Consider the following 20201-nt stretch of genomic DNA (forward strand, 5'->3'; position numbering starts at 1 on the left):
CAGCAACCATAGCAACATCCCCTCTAATCCTCACTGCAACCCCGGGAGACACACCCCTCCCTGCAAAGGAGGAAACGGAGGCTCAGGGAAGGGAAGGAGCTTTCCCAGGACCACACAGTTGGCAAGGAGATGAGCCCAGATTCTCACCCCAGTGCCACCTCGAGTTTCCTGGCATGAGGTAGAGTTTCTCAAGACAGGCGGGAATCGGACCTTGGCAGTCAATGCTGCAGGAGCACAGATGGGAAAGAGGCCAAGGGGTTGGGTGCAGTCAGGGAAGGCTGTCTGGAAGAGGAAGTGTGGACTGGGCCTTGGGACAGAGAGGCTGTGATATTGTCCAGAGGGCTAGGCCTATGATCACCCTCCTTTTACAGAACTGGAAACTGAGTCTGCCAAGAGGGAGAGCCAGGCTTCACCCTGGTCTGTGTGACTCGGAAACCCACTCTCTTAACCACCGCGCGATGATGTTTCAAGCTGGCTCCAAATCCCAGGCCCACCCCTGAGCAGTGCCAGCCTGCCCCCTTGTCATGCACCAGGCTCAGAATGTCAACACCCTCCATGTTGTCATTTCTTTAGACTAGGCCTTGAGAACCACAACCCATAGTGGGGCAGGACTGACAACTCCCCACACCCCCATGTTCAGACCAATAAAGAGCCAAGGACAGTAGGTTTGCTCCTCCCAACAGTGCCCACTCTTCTCCAATTTTCTTGACAAAAAGTAACAGAATCCCAACTGGTTACACAAGTCCAGGGAGACTAGAAAAGTACATTTCAAAGTAACCAATATTCTACAAGCAGCCCCAAGGGGACATGAACCCCAAGAGAGTCACCCTGAACTGATGCTTTCAGTAGAATCTCTTAGGAAACCGGAGTGAAGTGCCCTGACCATCCCAGGGCTTCTGTGGAATTCGGGCAGGACCCTACCTGGGTGTGACAGAAAACTTCGGAGGGTTTTAAGCAGAGGAGTGTATGGTCTGAATAGGTCTTAAAACAATTTCTCAGGCTGCTGTGTGCAAAAGAGGTTGTAGGTGGGCAAGGGAAGAAGCCGGGTAGGACCAAGCCCCAGGGAAGAACCAGGTAGGACACCCCTGCAGTAATTCAGGCCAAGATGGTGGCTGAGGAGGATTCGTTAGGCGTGGTCAGAGTCCAGAAGTGTTGATAGGATTTCCTGACAGATGGTTGTGGGAGATGAGGAAAGAGGAGTCAGGGGGACTCCAGGGCTGGGGCCAGAGCAACTGGATGGGCTGTGGTGCCATTTCTTGACATGGGGAGGACAGGGAGATTTGCACTGAATTCTCTCCTACACCCAACCCCAGAGCAATGAGGTAAACCTAATGCTTTGGCTTCAAGGCTCTCTGTGCCCCTCCTGTAAGTCTTATCGACAAACCATGAATCAATCCACCCAATCATTCCTTCATTCATTCGTTCATTTGCATCATTTAACAAACATTCAGTAGTATCTACTGGATGGTAAACAAGGGAGGTACGGGGCACATGAGGATTAATTAGACTCACACCTTGCCCATAAGAAACTGATAATTTGGTAGGGGATTCACAGATCAGCCATCCTTACTCATTCATGTATTCGGTCATTTAGTCACTCAACAAACATTCACTAGCACTTAATTTCTGGCAAGCAAGCATCATGGCAGGCATTGAGGATAATCTTGCCCTTAAGAAAGTCCTAGTCCCATTGGAGAGCCTGGGATTAGCCATCCTCACCCGTTCATTCATTCCTTTATTTATTCACTGAGAGTCACCAACATCCAGCCTGTGCAGGGTCTGGGAGAGGACTCCTGCTAGATGACCCAACAGTGGGCTCTGCTGGGCGTCTCCAAGCAACAAGGCCTCCCTCTGCAGCTCTGGCCTCCCCACAGGGTTCCACCTGCTGCCCTCACCATGTGAGCAAGCCCCAGGGACAGCTGCCAGAGCCCGTCACAACACCTCCCCACAGCATGCTGGGGTTGACTCTGGTGTCATCTTCCCACGGAAAACCATGAGTCCATCCCTCCGGGTGGCCACCCACACAGCCATCAGCCTGGGTACCATCTGACCCTTCTTGACACCTGCAGGTCCCAGAATCGAAGATGCATCCACTCTGGAGGCTCCTGGTCCTCCTCAGCTTGCTGGCCTTGCCCTCGGCCCTGCACGAGCAGCCCTGGCCTGGCCTGGACAAGGCCCACATGGACAGCAAGTCTGCCCTGGCGAGATGTAAGCTGAGCCTGCACTCTGCCCATTGTCACGGGGTGGGAGGGGAAGCATCGTCTGGGCCCACCACTGACTTGCTGGGTGACCTCGGGTCAGTCACGTCCCCTCCTTTCTTCTTTTTTTCCTTAGACCTCACCTCAAGTACAGAAAATTGAGGTTGAGCTGATCATATGCCAATTCATAGCACGTCATCATCGTCACGAATCACCACAAAGTCCCTGTTTGTTTTATTTTATGTATTTTCAACTTTCCCTCTCATCCTCACTCCCATTCACCACTCCCCGGCAGGCACCGCACCGTGTTTAATATATGTGTTTAAGTATGTCCACATCCTTATGAAAATGATACATGCAGTGTTTTGATTTACTTAAATGGTACTGCCATATAGATATCATTGTTTTTTATTATTTTCACTGGACACTCTGCTGTTGACGTCTCTGGCTTCAGACTGGTGCAGAGAAGTCCATAAGATTCCTCCATTTCACCACCACTTGGCCGTTCCCCTTGGGATGGACTCTTGAGTTGTCTCTCGTTCCCCACTATTACAAACTACACTGAGATGAACATCCCTGCATGGGTCCCTGTTAGGATCTGGGGGAGAATTTCTCTGCAATATACCCAGAAAGGGGATGGCTGGGCGCTTGGGCAGGTGCTAACTCAATTTAACTAAAGACTGCCAGATTGCTCTCTAGAATGGCTGTGCCTGTCTACACTGGCTCCAGTAATAAACAAGCATAACTGTCTCTCCGTCTTTCCCAACTCTGGGGAGTATCCATCTTAACCAGTCTACTTAGGCTGCCATAACAAGATACCACAGACCAAGTGGCTAAAACAAGAGACATTTATTTTCCCACAGTTCTAGCTGGAAGTCCAAGATGGAGGTGCCCACAGCATTGGTTTCTGAGGAAGACTCTCTTCTTGGCTGCAGATGGCTACCTTCTTGCTGTGTCCTCACCTATGTGTGTGCACAGAGAGAGAGAGTGCATCTTGGTGTCTCTTCCTCTTCTTAGAAGAACACCAGTCCTATCAGATTAGGCCCCACCGTTATGACCTCATTTAACCCTGATCACCTCCTTGAAGGCCCTGGCTCAGTATAGTCACACTGGAGGCCTGGGCTCAATATGTAAAGGGTGGAGGGGCACAATTCAGTCCATAACTCCATCTCTCAAATTGTTGCCAGTCTGATGTATAGTTGAGTGATATCTAATTGTTTTAACTTGACTTGACCTAATTAGTTTGAGCATCTTCTTGAAATTTTGTTAGCCATTTTGATTTCTTTGAATTCTCTATTCTTATCTTTTGACCATTTTTCTATTTACTTTCTTTTTCTTTTATTCTCCTTCACTTAAGGAGATGTTAATTTATTCTTAACATTAGTCTCTTGGCAGGTCTAAGCACTGCTAACATTTCTCCCAAAATGTCATCTATTCACTTTATTTGTAGGTCCTTCATTGAACAAGAATATTTTCAAACTCATCAAAATTTCATCTTATGGTTTCTGTTTGATGAGTCCTAAGCCCTTGTCCCTATCCCAGACACATTCTGCTTTGTTATTCCTAATAGCTTTACAGTTTACCTTTCACATGTCGGATTTTAGTCCATCTGGAGGCCATCTTTATGTATGTTTATGTGCATGAGTTAGAGGGCCAGCTTCCCCCGTCTCCATGTAACGAGTCCATTTTCTCAGCCCGTCTGCTTCATCATCAAGTTTCCAAACACACAGATTCCCTTCTGAGCTCTGTACTCTGTGTCTCTGTAACTGTTTCAACACCAATAACATAATATTTTAAATACTACATCTTTGTAAAATGCGGTTTTATCTGATGGACCTTTCTTCCTCCAAATGAATTTTGGGATGTGTTGAGTTCCTTAAAAAAGAAAAAAAAATCATCTGGAAATTTGATTGGAGTTACATTGAATTTGTTTGTTAATTTAGAGAGAACATTTTCGCAATATTGTCACACAATCACAACCTTAGTATAGCTCTCAATTTATTCAGATTTTACCGTATGACCCTTAATAGAATTTTAAAGCCCTATAAACATCTTAAGCATGTTTTGTTAAATTGATTCCTAGAGAACTTATAGTTTTGTTGCTACAGTAAATATTCCCTGACTTTCTATTCTATTTTCTAGTTGGTACACATGAGAGGAAAGCTGATGATTTTTGAAAATTAATCTGCTGTCCAAAAGCCTTGCTGACCTCTTCTTAGTTCTAATGGTTTGTCTTATTTATTCTGTTGGATTTTCTAGCTAAAGGGTTATGTCATCTGCAAATGGTGACAGTTTTCTCTCTTCTCTTCTAAACCTTATACTTTCTGTGACTTTTTCATACCTTGCGGTATAGCTAAGACTCCTATGGGGTGGGAATGTGTCTAGAATTCTCCACTAAGTATGATATTTCCTGTAGACTTTTGGAATATGGTTTTCAGCATGTTAAGAATGTCCCCTTACATTCCTAGTTTTCTGAATTTTTCTGAATCATAAATCAGTATTGGCCTTTAACAAATATTTTTCTGCATACAAGATTTAATCCATTGTTTCCTCTAATCCATTAATGTGATAAAACATATTAATAGATTTTCTGATGTTGAACCCATTCTAGCATTTCTGGAATAAATATGATATTTTTCTAATGTACTATAATGAAATATTTATAATGTACTATTTTTATAATATATCTATAATGTATCATACTAAAATATGATATTTTACAGGGTAATATGATATTTTTCAACATACTGTTAGCTGTTAGATTTCTTAGCTAATGATTTATTTAGGATTTTAGCACATTTTTCATACCTAAACTTGATGTGTGACTTTCTTTCCTTGTACTGTCCTTGAGGCTAGGCAGTTTGTACCAGGCTCATAAAATGAATTTGGCACTTTCTTATTTTTCTAATTTCTCTCACAATTACCTCTTCTTAAAAGTTTGCTGTAACCCTTCCATAAAACCATCTAGATCAAAAGCTTTTTGAGAATGAGATCCTCAGTTGCTATTTCTATTTCTTAATGGTTTTAGATTATGAATGTTTCCCATTTTCCCTCATCATAACTTGGCATTTTATGGTTTGTCATCAATGTATCCATTTCAATTAGGTTATCAAATACATTCCTGTGTTGTTGTGGGCCTCGGTATCCCCATCTGTACAATGGGTGAAGTTAGAATGGGGCTGCTTTTGAGATCTAAATGAAGGAAAGTACATGCAAAGTGCTTTTCCACCTGTGAATATATTTATCGCTACAACCACCTCTCATGTATCAGTTAGGATGCTTAGGTGCAAGTGACAGAAAACCCAACTCAACCTGGCTGAAACAATAAAAAGAGCTATATCATGTAACTGAAAGTCAATGGCATGGCAAAATCCAGGTTGGGTTCAATCAGCAGCTCAAAGCTGCGATCCAGAACTGGATTTTGTCCATTTTTTAGCTCCACTATCATCCTGGTTTCATCCTCAGGCTGCTGGTCCCCCGTGTGGTAGGAAAATGGAGGCCAGTGGCCTTTGCAGCTACAGGCTGTCCTGTTCCTTACCAGTAGGAGAAAGAGAAGACACATTTTTCTCAAACATGAAACAGAAGATCTTCTGCTTAGGCTAATAAGGCCAACCTGGGTCACATGCCAACTTTAAACCTGAAAGAGTCACCGTGTAGTAATGGCTCAGATAATCAACAGGCTTATCTGGACCAGGAATTGGAGAGAGTGCCTGAGTCAAAACAGAGTTAAGACGGGAATATAGGATGGATGGAATGATAGGAAGGATGGATTGGAGAGTGCATGGATGGGAAAATGGATGGGAGGATGAATGGATATTGGATATGTGGATAGATGGAGGATGGATGTGAGGATGGATGGATGGGAGGGTGGATGGAAGGATGAATTGATGGGTGGATATTGGATAGATGAGTAGGTAAAGGATAGATGGATATATCAAAGGATACTGCATTGGCAACTACTAGTGAAGGGTGCTCACAAATTCCCCTGAGCTAGTATCATCATTAACCAAGGACTACTAAGAGTTCTAGGCGTACCAACAGTTCCACTCTACCCTTGAAAGTGTTAGGTTAATGAATGTCTCTCCTACTAAACAGAAAACTGATTTGTGTCTTTAGTGCCCAGCACAGGGCCTGACACCCAGTAGATGCCCAATAAATATTCTTTGCATGAATGGTCTCAATGTTCCTCACAAGAATCCTATGAAATTGGTATTCTCACTGCCCCTATTATACAGATGAGGAAATCATCGCTCTGGTTGCTGACAGAACTTGGATTTGAACCCAGATCTGTGACTCCAGACATACTTTCTTGTAAACATAAGGTGCTGAGAGGGGGTCCGGGAGCTGGCCCTGGGGATGCGGGGGTTGACCTATAACAGTGCTTTCTGCAGTAACCCATAGGTCTCAGTGTGGGACCTGATCATAGGGAGGGTCAAGTCAGTGAAATCAATGTGTCCAGTGGTGAGCTCCAAGGTCCGTCAGAGCTGGGCCCGCATCCTGGGCAGGAGAGTCTAGAGCCAAGACATGCAGGACCTAAGTATGTCCATAGCTTTTAAAATTCTCTTCCTTTTGGGATTCGTTCTTTTCTGCTGGTAGCTCTACTCAGTCCTGCAGTTTATTCCAGGCCTGGGGTGGGAGGATTTGCATTTCTTCTCTCCTTATTTGCCCACCTACTTTTTATTTATTTGTTTGTTTGTTTCTTTGTTTTTATTGTGGTAACTGGTTTATAACATTATATAAATTTCAGGTGTACATCATTATGTATTTCAATTCCTGTGTAGATTACATCATGTTCACCAGCAAAGGACTAGTTACCATCCATCAGCACACACAGGTGCCTAGTCACCCCTTTCACCCTCCTCCCTCCCCACCTCCCCTCTGGTAACCACCAATCTAGTCTCTGTATCTATGTGATTGTTGTTGTTTTTGTCTTCTACTTATGAGTGAGATCATACGGTATTTGGCTTTCTCCTTCTGACTTATTTCACTTAGCATTATACCCTCAAGGTCCATCCGTGTTGTCACAAGTGGCCAGATTTCATCATTTCTTATGGCTGAGTAGTATTCCATTGTGTAGACATACCACATCTTCTTTACTCATTCGTCCCTTGATGGGCACCTAGGTCACCTCCAAGTCTTGGCTGTTGTGAATAATGCCGCAGTGAACAAAGGGATGCATGTGTCTTGACGCATCCGTATTTTCATGTTCTTTGGATAAATATCCAGCAGTGGAATAGCTGAATCGTATGGTAGTTCTATTCTTAATTTTTTGAGAAATCTCCATACTGTTTTCCATAGTGGCTGCAGCAGTTAGCGCTCACACCAGCAGTGTATGAGAGTTACCCTCTCTCCACGTCCTCTCCAGCACTATTTCCTGCCTTATTAATTATAGCCATTCTGACAAGAGTGAGGTGATATCTCATTGTAGTTTGGATTTGCATTTCCCTGTTAGTTAAGGATGTCGAACATCTTCTGATGCGCCTGTTGGCCATCTGTATATCTTCTTTGGAGAAATGTCTGTTCAGATCTTTTGCTCATTTTTTAATTGGGTTCTTGGTTTTTTTGCTGTCATGATGTGTAGGTTCTTTGCATATTTTGGATATTAACCCCTTATCAGATATATGGTTTGCAAATATCTTCTCCCAATTGTTAGGTTGTCTTTTTGTTTTGCTGATGGTTTCTTTTACCATGTAGAAGGTTTTTGGTTTGATGTAGATCCATTTGTTTGTTTTTCCTATTGTCTCCCTCCCTCGGTCAGACATGATACTTGAAAATATGCTGCTAAGACTGACAATGAAGAGTGTATTGCCTATGTTTTCTTCTAGAAGTTTCATGGTTTTGGGTCCTACATTCAAGTCTTTAATCCATTTTGAGTTACTTCTTGTGTATGGTGTAAGATAATGGTGTACTTTCATTCTTTTGCATTTGGCTGTCCAGTTTTCCCACCACTATTTATTGAAGAGACTTTCCTTTCTCCATTGTATGTTCTTGGCTCCCTTGTTGAAAATTTGCTGTCCATAGATGTGTGCGTTTATTTCTGGGCTCTCCATTCTGTTCCATTGATCCATGTGTCTGTTTTTGTGCCAGTACCACACTGTTTGGGTTACTATAGCTTTGTAGTATATTTTGAAATCAGGGTGTGTGATACCTCCCACTTTGTTCTTTTTACTCAGAATTCCTTTGGTTATTTGGGGTCTTTTGTTCTTCCATGTAAGTTTTAAGAATCTTTGTTCTATTCCTGTGAAAACTGTTGTTGGAAGTTTAATAGGGATTGCATTGAATCTGTAGATTGCTTTAGGAAGTATGGACATTTTAACTATGTTAATTCTTCCAATCCAAGAGCATGGAATATCTTTCCATTCTTTGTGTCTTCTTAAATTTCTTTCCACAACGTTTTATAGTTTTCAATGTACAGATCTTTCACCTCTTTGGTTAAGTTTATTCCTAGGTGTTTTATTCTTTTTGTTGCAATTGTAAACGTAATTGTACTCTTAATTTCTCTTTCTGATACTTCAACGTTAGTGTATAGAAACACAACTGGTTTTTGTATGTTGAGTTTGTATCCTGCAATTTTACCATGTTCATTTATTATTTCTAAAATTTTTAGTGGATTCCTTAGGCTTTTCTATATATAAAATCATGCCGTCTGCAAATAGTGAAAGTTTCACTTCTTCCTTTCCAATTTGGATCCCTTTTACTTCTTTTTCTTGCCTGATTGCTCCAGCTAGGACTTCCAATACTATGTTAAATAAGAGTGGTGAAAGTGGGCATCCTTGTCTGGCTCCTGTTCTTAGAGGGATAGATTTCAGTTTTTCTCCATTGAGATTGATGTTAGCTGTGGGTTTGCCATATATGGCCTTTATTATGTTGAGGTACTTTCCTTCTACATCCATTTTAGTCAGAGTTTTTATCATAAATGAATGCTGTATCTTGTCAAATGCTTTCTCTGCATCTATTGAGATGATCATGTGATTTTTATTCTTTATTTTGTTAATTGGTGTATCACGTTGATTGGTTTGTGGATGTTGAACCATCCCTGCATCCCTGGAGTAAATCCCACTTGATCATGGTGTATGGTTGTTTTAATGTATTGTTGTACTCGATTTGCCAGTGTTTTGTTGGGGATTTTTGCACCAATGTACATCAGTGATATTGGCCTGGAATTTTCTTGTTTCATGTTCTCCTTGTCTAGTTTAGGTTTCAGGGTAATGTTGGCTGCATAGAATGAGTTAGGAAGCCTCCCCTCCTCTTCAACGTCTTGGAAGAGTTTGAGAAGGATAGGTATTAAGTATTCTTTGGATGTTGGGTAGAATTCACGAGGGAAGCCATCTGGTCCTGGACTCTTATTTTCTGGGAGGTTTTTGATTACTGTTGCAATCTCCTTACTGGTGATTTGTCTATTCAAATTCTCTATTTCCTCTTGATTCAGTTTTGGAAGGTTGTATGATTCTAAGAATTTATCCATTTCTTCTAGATTATCCAATTTGTTGGCATATAGTTTTTCATAGTATTCTCTTATATTCTTTTGTATTTCTGAGCTGTCTTCTCTCATTTCTCCTCTTTCATTTCTGATTTTATTTATTTGAGCCTTCACTCTTTTTTCCTTGGTGAGTCTAGCTAAAGATTTGTCAATTTTGTTTATCTTTTCAAAGAACCAGCTTTTGGTTTCATTGACTTTTTCTATTGTATTCTTAGTCTCTATTTCATTTATTTCCTCTCTGATTTTTATTATTTCCTTCCTTTTACTGATTTTAGGCTTTATTTGTTCCTCTTTCTCCAGTTCCTTTAGGTGCATTATTGGATTGTTTAATTGAGATTTTTCTTGTTTGTTGAGGTAGGCTTGTATTGCTATAAACTTCCCTCTAAGAACCGTTTTTGCTGTATCCCATAAATTTTGGCATGTTTTATTTTCCTTTTCAATTGTCTCCAGGTATTTTTTTATTTCTCCTTTGATTTCTCCATTGACCCAATTGTTGTTCAGTAGCATTTTGTTTAATCTCCACATATTTGTGGCTTTTCTGATTTTCTTCCTGTGGCTGATTTCTCGTTTCATGCCATTGTGCTCAGAAAGGTGCTTGGTATTGTTTCAATCTTCCTAATTTACTGAGACTTGTTTTGTGCCTAATATGTGATGTATCCTGAAGAATGTTCCATATGCATTTGAAAAGAATGTGTATTCTGCACTTTTTGGATGGGATGTTCTGTATTAATCTATTAAGTCCATCTGGACTAATGTGTCATTTAAGGCTAATATTTCCTTATTGATCTTCTGTTTCAATGATCTATCCGTTGGTGTAAGTCGACTGTTAAAGTCCCCTACTATTATTGTATTACTAATTCTCCTTTTAGGTCTTTTAATAATTCCTTTTTATATTTAGGTGCTCCTATGTTGGGTTCATAGATATTTACAAGTGTTGTATCCTCTTGTTGGATTGTTCCCTTTATCATTATGTAGTAGTCTTCCTTGTCTCATGTTAGAGTTTTTGTTTTAAAGTCTATTTTGTCTGATATAAGTATTGCTACCTCAGCTTTCTTCTCATTGCCATTTGCATGGAGTATCTTTTTCCATCCCTTCACTTTCAGTTTGTGAGTGTCTTTAGGTCTGAAGTGTGTCTTTTGTATGCAGCATATATATGGGTCTCATTTCTTTATCCAATCGATCACCCTATGCCTTTCGATTGGAGGATTTAGTTCATTGACATTTCAAGTCGCTATTGATAAATATGTACTTATTGCCATCTTGTTACTCTTTTTCTGGGTCTTTTATTAGTTCTTCTCTGTTTCCTTCTTCTTCTCTTGCTCTCTTCCCTTGTGGTTTGATGGCTTTCTTTAGTATTATGTTTGGGTTTCTTTCTCTTAATTTTTTGTGTACTTATTATAGGTTTCTTTTTTATCTTTTCCAGTTCTTTGTTGAAGTTCTCACTGAGTTCATCCATTCTTCTCCCACAATGAGTGAGCATCCTCATGACTGTTTGTTTGAACTCTTTCTCAGGTAGATTGTTTATCTCTGTTTTGTTTAGTTCTTTTCCTGGGGTTTTGTCCTATTCCCTTACTTGGAACATATTCCTTTGCCTCCTCATTTTGCCTCATTCTCTTTGCTTATATATGTGCATTAGCTAGGTCAGCTACATCTCTGGGCCTTGGAGAGATGGCCTTATGTAATCAATGCCTTATGAGGCCCAGCCCTGTGCTTCCCACTCGTCACCAGTTCCAAATGTTCCAGGAGTATCCTCTCTATGGGCTACTGTGTCCTTCTGTTGTGGCAGGGTGGCTCTTGCTGCTGGTGCCCAAGGAGGCTAGGCTGTCCCCCTGGCCAGCTGGTTGTAGTGTTCAGCTGCATGTGGCTGCTATGGTCCCTTCAGTCACTTTATCAGAGACGGGGAGCCCCAGAACAGTCAGTTGCAACAGCTAATAGCATATTCCCGTGGCAATTTTCCTGTTAAGTGATCAGGCCCCCAGGATGGCTGATTTCTAGGCTCAGGGGCTTACAGTTGGTGTAGGCCTCCAGTCTGCAAGGCTCTTATCAGCTGTCTCAGGACTGCAGCTGAGTGTTTGCCCACCTATGTTTCTCTTCAACATTTATTGTGATCTACATCCTGTATGCCAGGCTCTGTGTCCCAGATTCAGCAATATGGCACTGGGGGAACTTTCAACCATAACCTCTCCTTTGAGGAGCGTGGCCTGCCAGACCCTCTGCAGGTGCATCACATCAACTCTGCAAAGTAAATTTCGCAAATCAAGAATGTGGGTCTCAGGGTTGGGGGTGGGGGAATGACAGGCACCAATCACTCAGCAAGAAATGGGTGCACCAGCCTGCAACCTAGGTCTCCTGACTCCAAACTCCCCATGTTTTCCATGACATTGTGCCATGTCCTTTGTCCATTGCCAGTTATTTCCCAGGGCCTCATGAAGCACAACGCAGAAGGCCGAATCCGGAATATCTGTCTCCTAGACAGTCTGAATGTCTCAGGCCAGATGGCCCCAGGGATGGTGGGCTGGCTAATTAGCAGCATGAAGCTTCAGCAGCGTCAAGAAGGCAGGTGAGACCCTGAACCCCAGCCCTGGCCCAGGAACTCTTTGTAAAGCTCTGGGTCAGAACTCAGAGCTGAGGGGATGGAGGTACAAGGCCTGTGAAGAGGGAAGGAAAAGGAAGATTAGAAGGAGGAGATGTAAGGCCCAATACAAGACGAGTAAGTACCCCAATACAAGGGGTCATTTGGGGAGGCAGCTTATCAGGGTAATTAAAAGTGAAGGCTTGGAAATAAAAGTTTCTGCATTTAAATCCTGGCTCTGCCACCAGCCTTAGAGAAGTTGCTGGACCACTCTGGCCTCATCTATAACAACGGTACACAGAGAACATAGCCTGGATAAACATCTGGGGTGCCAAAGGACCTCAGGACTAGAGTCAGACATTTGAACCCCACTCTCTTGCTTGACAGCTGTGGGACTCTGGGCAAGGCATTTGAGCAACCTGAGCTTGGGCCTCTGATCCTCATCAGTGAAATGGGCATGAGAACTGTCCCCGCCCACAGGAGGGGTTGGGAGCTTTCTCTGCTGCACAAGGCCACTGGTTACTCCATTAACTATGCAGAACTGGGCCTGTCCTGCTCACCTCCCCTGTCCCTCAGCTTCCCACTCTCCAAGCTGCTCAATTGCACCTGCAGCCTCGAGCTCCCATCTCTCTAATTCAAATCCCTCACTCTCTCCATTTCATGAGCACCAGTGCTCACCAACAGGGTTCTCCTTGACGTGTGCAGTTGCAATCACCTCTCTTCATTCATTCCTTTAACAGTTGTCATAATTATTTGTTGAGTGCCTCCTGCATACCAGGACCTGGGCTGGGTGTGAGGAATATAGCTATAGACCAGACACAGGGTCACTGCGTTTTTGGATCTCGCATCCTCATTAGCGAGATAGGCCCTGGAAGTAAACAACTAATTTCAGATGGAGGGATGTATCCAAGAGAAAGTTAGCAAGGTAAGGGGTGAGAGAGTGAGGGGCTGATCAGGAGGCCTTTCTAAAGAAGTAACCCTTAAGTAGAAACTTGAATGAAGGGAAGGAAGTGAGAGACTTGAAGGAAATGGGGAGTGGGGAATGCAAAGGCCCTGAGGCAGGGAAGAGACTGGTGTGTTTGAGGAAGAGAAAAAGTCCTATGTGGCTGGGTGAGAAGGGGGAGGATGGTAGGAGATGGGGTCGCAGAGGCAGATGGGCCAGACCTGCAAGTCTTAAGAGCTATGGTGTGGCGTTTGGGTTTTATTCCAAGGGCAGTGAGAAACCAGTGGAGAATGTTGAGTGACGGAGTGTTAGGGCCCCTGTGGCTGCCACATGGAGAAAAGTTTGCAGAGAGACCAAGTTCATGACAAGGAGCCAGAAACTAGAGCATCTCCAGGCAAGAAGTGATGGTGACCTGGACCAGGTGAAAGTGACAGAGGTGGTGGGAAGAGGCCAAGTTCAGGATATATTTTGCAGGCAGAGACAACTTGATTCTCTGGCAGGTTGCATGTGGAAGTGAGGGCTGGAGAGAAGTCACAGACAGCTCCTGGGGTGTGGCTCTGGGCACCTGGTTGATGGTGGGGCCGTCTTGTGAGAGGGGAGGCTTGGTCTGAGAACAAGCCCAGGGTCTGGGTCTGCAGTTGGCTGTGGGTTGCACAGATCAGCTGTATCTATCAGGAGACCCTGGGACAGCGTGCAGCCCGGGGCTCCTGCCCTCAGAGCATCTGTAAAAGGATCTGACTCCAAATCCCCCTGCCAGGCCCTTTCTACAGACGGGCCAGGCTTGTTTCTCAGTCCAAGACCTTCACGTCTGTGGTCCCTCCCTCTTGCGGGGCCTCTGCTCTCTCCTTGTGCAGCACCAACATCACCAACATTCAGCTGGACTGTGGCGAGATCTGGATGTCTTTCCAGAAGGAGTGGTTCTCTGCAAACTTCTCCCTTGAATTCGACACTGACATGAGACTGTGAGTCACACAGAAGTGGGGTCTGAGGGGTGCTGCTCCTCCTGATGGGAACCTGGCACTGCGGGGGAGGGGAATTTGGCAACCTGGGGACCCAGATCTATCTGACACCAACCTGGTTTCAAATCTTGGATTCTTAACTCACTGGCTGTGTGATCTTGGACAAGTCACTGCATGTCTCTGTTCCTTGGTTTCTTCAGCTGACATGTGGATGGCCATCAGTGGTCAGTGGGGGCAGGTCATTTGTTCATTTAAACCTACGTGAGATCACTAATGGACTTAAAAAAAGGGAAATTCTAATTATCTTATCATCCTTTCCTCCTCCTGTTCAAACCATCCTATAAGATCCATTGCTCCCAAGGAAAGGGCTGCAGCTAAGCAGTGAGGATTTTAAAAATAAGATTAACTCTCAGCTTCTGAATTTCCAAAGGCCCCTAATCTGGTCTATTTAAAGGACTTTCAGAAGCCACTATGGCTCATAGCAGTTTTCTCATAATCACCGACTGCAGGATTCAACATGCAGGCCGGGAGGAGCCCAGGGGGCCGGTTTGTCCGTTTGTCTAAAGAGCCACTCTTCTCCTCAGCTGCTTCCACCCCTGCTCTTCCTCCGTCTCCTGCCCTTTCCTTTCCTCCTCCTCTCTCTTGTCCCCAGGCCCTTCAATAACAAGATCATAAAGGCGCATGTGCACACGAACCTCGTTGTGGAGTTCTGGCTGGAGAAAGACGAGTTTGGCCGGAGGGATCTGGTGATAGGCGATTGCGGCGTGGAGCCCGGCAGCGTCCACACGACAGTCCTGACTCAGTAAGGTCCCAGCTGCCCCTCCCCAGGGTGACCATTCCTAGCTGCGGCCACACAGCTCCACCACCTCCCGGATGAGCTCCAAACGGATCTCACCCTTTCCCCAGGATCTGCTCCTCCTCCCACGTCCCCACCTCAGTGTCGGCCCTGCCACCTCCCAGAAGCCAGACTCTCCCTCTTCACTCCCCACAGCCCCTCTTCACCCGCTCCCATCAATGACCTCCTGGCCGCCCCCACTTGCTCCCTTTCTCTCCATCCCCACAGCCACTGCCCCCAGCTCATAGTCCACGACCTGGACAGTTGTGAGAGCCTCCCCCTCCTTCCCCCGACTCAGACCTCGCCTCCTTCAGTGCATTCTCTCCTGCAGCAGCAGTAACTTTCTAGCACAGAAAACTGGTCATGTCTGTGGCCTCTGCTCCAAACCCTCCAGTGGTTCTCCAGAGCCCTCTGGATGAACAGCAAACTGATGGATGTCACTCAAGGCCCTACCGTGCTCTCCCCTGCCCTACTCTGCAGCTCTCTGCCCTATAGTCTCTTGGAAGGACCCATCCCTCCTTCAACACGCCATGCATTTGCACACAACCTTGCCTTTGCACGTGCTGATCCTTTGCCTGGAATACCCTTCCCTTCTTCTCTAAAGCTCCTCCTCATCCCTCAGTCATTCAACAAATATTTACTGAGAGCCTACTGTGTGCCAGGCACAGCGTGCTTGATGCCAGAGATACAGTGGTGAACAAGACAGAAAAAACAGGTAAATGAAGATCCACACCGTGGCTGACCAAGTCTGCCAACCTCAGCACACTGAGTCCCTCGAGGGCAAGATTTGCATCAGGTTTCTCTCTGGAATTCCAGGATGCTGGAAGCAACGAAGTCTTAGGTGGATGTCCATTCATTTATTCATCTGACTTTCACTGAATGCCTAGATCATGCCAGTTGCTCATGGACAGGACAGTGCAGGGGGCAGACTGTGGACCCTGGAGCTCTGCTCACCTTGTTCTAGTCTATTCAACACTTACAGGCCATGTGACCTCAGACAAGTGGCATCATCCCTCTGAATCGCCCTTTTTTGCTGATGGTGATGCCTCCTGGACAGGGCTGGCTGAGGATGCAACGACTGTGTGAGGTGTACTCAACACTTAGCACCTGGCATTCATACTGCCCATGTTTATCTGTCCATTCTGTACGTCTGCCTCTCTTTCTAGAGATTGCCCACCAAAGATGAAACATTTTCTCCGCAACCTCAGACACAATCTGAAAAAAGTTATCCCACACCAGGTAGAAAGTCAGGTAAGCCTGAGAAAAATATTTTTTCCGTGGGCATCCTTGAGTGTGAGGGTCGGGGCATATCTAATGGCAGCCCAGCAAAGAGTTTCAAACCCTGGGTAACAGAACCTGAAAGACCTCTTAAAAATTTCAGTTTTGCCATCTGCTGGCTGGGTGTCCTTGGGCAAGTGACTTAGCCTTGCTGAGCCTCAGTTTTCCCATCTGTAGCATGGGAACCAGTGTGGTCCCTAGCTGATAGAGATGTCACAGGGATTGAGAGAGACAAAGCAAGAAAGTGCTGTGCATGGCATGTGGTTGGCGATTAATACAAGGCAACACTCTTGCCATGATTCCTTGTGGAAATCCAGTGGAGTCTAAGCTTCTAGCCACAGGCCTCTAGGGTTCTTTTCCTGGTCTCTGGTCTGACCCTTCTGTCTGTGCTGCTGGCCCAGGTGTGTCCTCTGACCGGTGAAGTCCTCAGGCAGCTGGATGTGAAACTGTTGAAAAGCCTCATGGGTGAGTGTGTGTGTCCATCCAGGGAGGAGGACTCAGGACTGGAAAATGGCTGGAGGAGGTGTCCACAAGGAGCTCCCAGCGAGGCCTGCTCAGGGGGGGCTGCATGTGCTCTGAGATCACTTAGAGGTGACCACATGATGATGACCATTACTGTCCTGTGAGAAAGCTGGGACAGCAGAGGGGATCCCTACCAAGCCGGCTGTGCCCCACCAAGTCACTCACACCTACCACTCACCAGAGCTTGTGGCTTCTCCCAAGATTTCCACTCAATCCTTCAGGGAGCACTGGCCCCACCCCAGACTGAGACCACCCCCCTTGAGCTGCAGATAAACAGATACGGTCCCCGCCCTCACGGGGCTCACAGTCTCGAGAATGGAAGACAACAAGAAGCGCTTCACTAGCTATCACTTGGAAAGAGTTCTAATACAATTGCTCCTGGCACTGGCTCTTGGTCAGCATGGGTGGATGAGGGTCCCCTTCAGTGGGGATCTAGGATTTGGAGGGACAGACATGCTGGTGACTGACACTGCCTCTTTTCCTTACAGAACAGGCTGCTGCTCAGGAACTCAACCAACTGTGAATCAGCCAACCCCCTGCATGTCAGACTTAGTGTCCTCCAGCGATGCACTGATGATTATTAGAAGGAGATTCCACACCTTGGGACCTTACGCCTTCCTTAGATTGCGGCTTCCACTGACCCGAAAACGTTGACCACAGGCCCTGTGGACATTCTGTCCTCTCCCATAATAAATTCTAGCTCTGAAGGTGCAGGGGTCCCCCAGTCTGGGCCCTGAGGTTTAGGTTCCAGAAGTAAACTTGATGAAGGTTCATCTTGAGACTAAATATGCCTGCATTTGCTCATCAGCCCAGAAGTATCTGAGAACATACTCTTTTCCAGTAATTTGGAGCCAGAAACCCATCTATGGGTTTGCTCATCAATGCAGGGAAGGCCCTGTGGAGATTTCCCATTCCCTCATTCAGTCCACCTACACTTATTGAGCACCTCCTACATGCCAAGCACTTTTTGGGCTCCAAGGGAGTGTAGAGAAAGGGTGACGGAGTGGAAAAGCATAAATGTTGGCACCGAGTTCAAATTCAATCCAGCCCAAAGACAGGTTCCATGAGGGTGTGGACCATGTGCACTGGGGAGACCAATGACCCCAGCCCCAGTGCAGGGCTGGCACAGCGTGTGAGCTCAGCAAATACCTGAGCTTAAATGATGGATGAATGCTGGTCCTATGACTCACTAGCTAGGTTTGGGACAAGGCACTTTCCCTTTTGCTCTTCCTCACCTGGAAAATGGGAACAGAAATCTCACAGGATGTGGAGCAACAGGGGCCCTCACACTGCAGGTGGGAGGTGAGTTGTATGACCACTTTATAAAACCAAATGGCGCAGACCACACAGGACTTAACCTCCACAGCACAGGGCCAGGCCCTAACAAAAATTTTTCAAATAAAAAATATTTACCATGCGGGATGTTTGTAGGAGTATGTGGAAAAATTTGCAATGTTTATTGTGTGCTAGTTCCATGGGAAATGCTTATTAAAAGTCATTTGATTCATTGTTAATTATTTGATTAATGACTCTTCAATTCTTAAGTATTGATTCCCTCCTCCACCCAAGGGGAGGGAAAGTATACTGAGAAATCAAGGGGAGATAACACAGAGGTATTAATAATAGGAGCACACACATGTTAAGACTTGGCATGTGCCAAGCTGGGTGCTCGGAGCTTCATTCAGCATCTCAGCAAATCCTCACAGCAACCCCATGAAGTACAAACCTGCCATCCTATTTTAAGCATGAGGACACTGGGCTCAGAGAGAGAAAGTCCCTCGCCCAAGGTCACATAGCCAGGAAAGACCAAGTTGACTGCACTCAGGCAGCCACACTCTAGAGCCCACACTCCTGACCACTGTGAATGCCCCCTGCAGCCTTCCCTCCCTTCCTTCTGACACCTCCCCACACGCTGAGGGGAAACGATGAAATACGTGCTCAGCTGGATTGACAAGCTCAGAGAAGGAAGTGTCCAGAGGTCAGAGATGAAAATATGGAGAGAGCTCTTTCAATTCTGACTCCCTAATCAGAAATGCTTCGCTGGGGATTTGGAACACTAAACACCCAAGTTCACTCAGATGCTTCCCCTTGACAGCCTTGAGTTTGTGGGGATTTTCCTGCTCGTGATTCAAAGAGCAAACATGGGAGGGTGGGCCCCATCCTCCAGCGAGCTTGCCTGGTCCCTCAGTGAAGGCTGCTTTTGTCTGCCTTCCTCCTGACCCATCCTGGACAGATTGGGGGTCTCCTTCCTCAAGGGGCCTCCTTGGGTTTCTCCCATTCTCTTTGCTTTCATTTTAAGGTTCCTGGAGCCATGACCTCAACGTGTCTTCTCCTGAAAAAGCTTGTTGCATAGTGGACCTCTATTATGATACTGGGTTGGGGTGTAATTTAAGCAGAAATTCAGCCCTGAGTGCTCAGATTCATGCCCCAGCGCTCCGTGTCTGTGCCTGTGACTTCCAGGCCCTTCCACTGCAGAGCGCTGACTCTGCCAGGGATTGGGCTGCGTGCTGCATGTAGCTCCACGTAACCCTCTCCCAGCCCCTGGATGTGGGTGCAGTCAGCTCCACATAGACGATAGATGAGGACAGATGAGGACAGATGATAGATGAGGAAACCATGGCTCAATGAAGGAAAGCCTCATGCCCACGTCCCTGGCTGAGCTGGACTTGGAACCCCAGCTGCCTGATTTCTCAGGTGGGGAGGCTCCAGAGAAGATGAGCGGGCACTTTCTGAACTGAAGACTCTCAGATGCAAACTTGCTCCTGAAGTAAAGAACACCAAAACCAGACAGCCCCAAGGACAGTCTGACATCACCTCTTCCCTCTGAGGTGACCTTGGGCAGATCACTGTCCTCCCTGAGCCTCAGTGCACCCAAAGGGTTCTTAGAGATGGGATAAAGTGCTAGTGTGTCATAGAAAGCTATTATAATTATTAGCTGTAAATGTAGGGAGGAAGATTAATCTCCAAGGTAAGTGGAACTTGACTTAAGCAAACTCTGCTTAAGAAAATTTATTATTTTCTCATCAAAATTGGAGCACGTAGCTCTCAGTGAACCCTTTTTGCCCTCTGCCCCTCAAAAAAACCACTGGGGTTTCTAAAGCTATCAGAAGGCCACCCTCCAACTCAGCCCCCTCCTGACCCTCCTCCCAGGAAACAGAACCAGCAGCCCACTCCCACGTTCTAGAGAACAGACCTTGCGCAGGTCAGAGCCGCTTGAAAAATAAAATTAACTCCTCCCTTTATAAATGGATCTCTTGATTCAAAAAACGATACCAGTAAAGGCTCTCACCACAGTCACAATCTGATATGCAGGAAGAAAGGAACACCCCCTGCAGTTTCTGAGGAACACATAGGGAAGGCATTGACATCACCAACACGGAAAACACTGTCTCCAAATGTGAGCGGCGTGTCCTT

At 45.5% G+C, this 20201-nt stretch overlaps 2 protein-coding genes across 2 annotated transcripts in view; both read left to right on the forward strand.

Moving 5' to 3' along the window:
- The first annotated feature begins 2084 nt into the window (after positions 1-2084).
- LOC124248199 (BPI fold-containing family A member 3-like) lies at positions 2085-19304 on the forward strand. Its single transcript, XM_046678042.1, has 7 exons — positions 2085-2208; positions 12088-12238; positions 14048-14155; positions 14805-14954; positions 16154-16238; positions 16667-16730; positions 19087-19304. The coding sequence occupies exons 1-7, from the start codon at positions 2085-2087 to the stop codon at positions 19302-19304; spliced, it is 900 nt and encodes a 299-aa protein (XP_046533998.1).
- Positions 19305-19411: 107 nt separating this feature from the next.
- The window catches only part of LOC124248200 (BPI fold-containing family A member 1-like), a 7769-nt gene continuing 6979 nt past the window's right edge, over positions 19412-20201 (forward strand). The window contains exon 1 of the mRNA XM_046678043.1: positions 19412-19481. Within this exon, the coding sequence (XP_046533999.1) occupies positions 19412-19481 (70 nt within the window). The remainder of the gene's footprint in view (positions 19482-20201) is intronic.

This window comes from Equus quagga, chromosome 12 (assembly GCF_021613505.1).
Source record: "Equus quagga isolate Etosha38 chromosome 12, UCLA_HA_Equagga_1.0, whole genome shotgun sequence".
Classification (NCBI taxonomy): domain Eukaryota; kingdom Metazoa; phylum Chordata; class Mammalia; order Perissodactyla; family Equidae; genus Equus; species Equus quagga.

Bases quoted from the DNA above. Each gene is read 5' to 3' on its own strand.
- LOC124248199 (XM_046678042.1), top strand. From the start codon at position 2,085: ATGCATCCACTCTGGAGGCTCCTGGTCCTCCTCAGCTTGCTGGCCTTG. The intron at 12,239-14,047 runs GTGAGACCCTGA...CTCCTTGTGCAG, and splicing joins CAGCAGCGTCAAGAAGGCAG to CACCAACATCACCAACATTC. The intron at 16,731-19,086 runs GTGAGTGTGTGT...TTTCATTTTAAG, and splicing joins ACTGTTGAAAAGCCTCATGG to GTTCCTGGAGCCATGACCTC.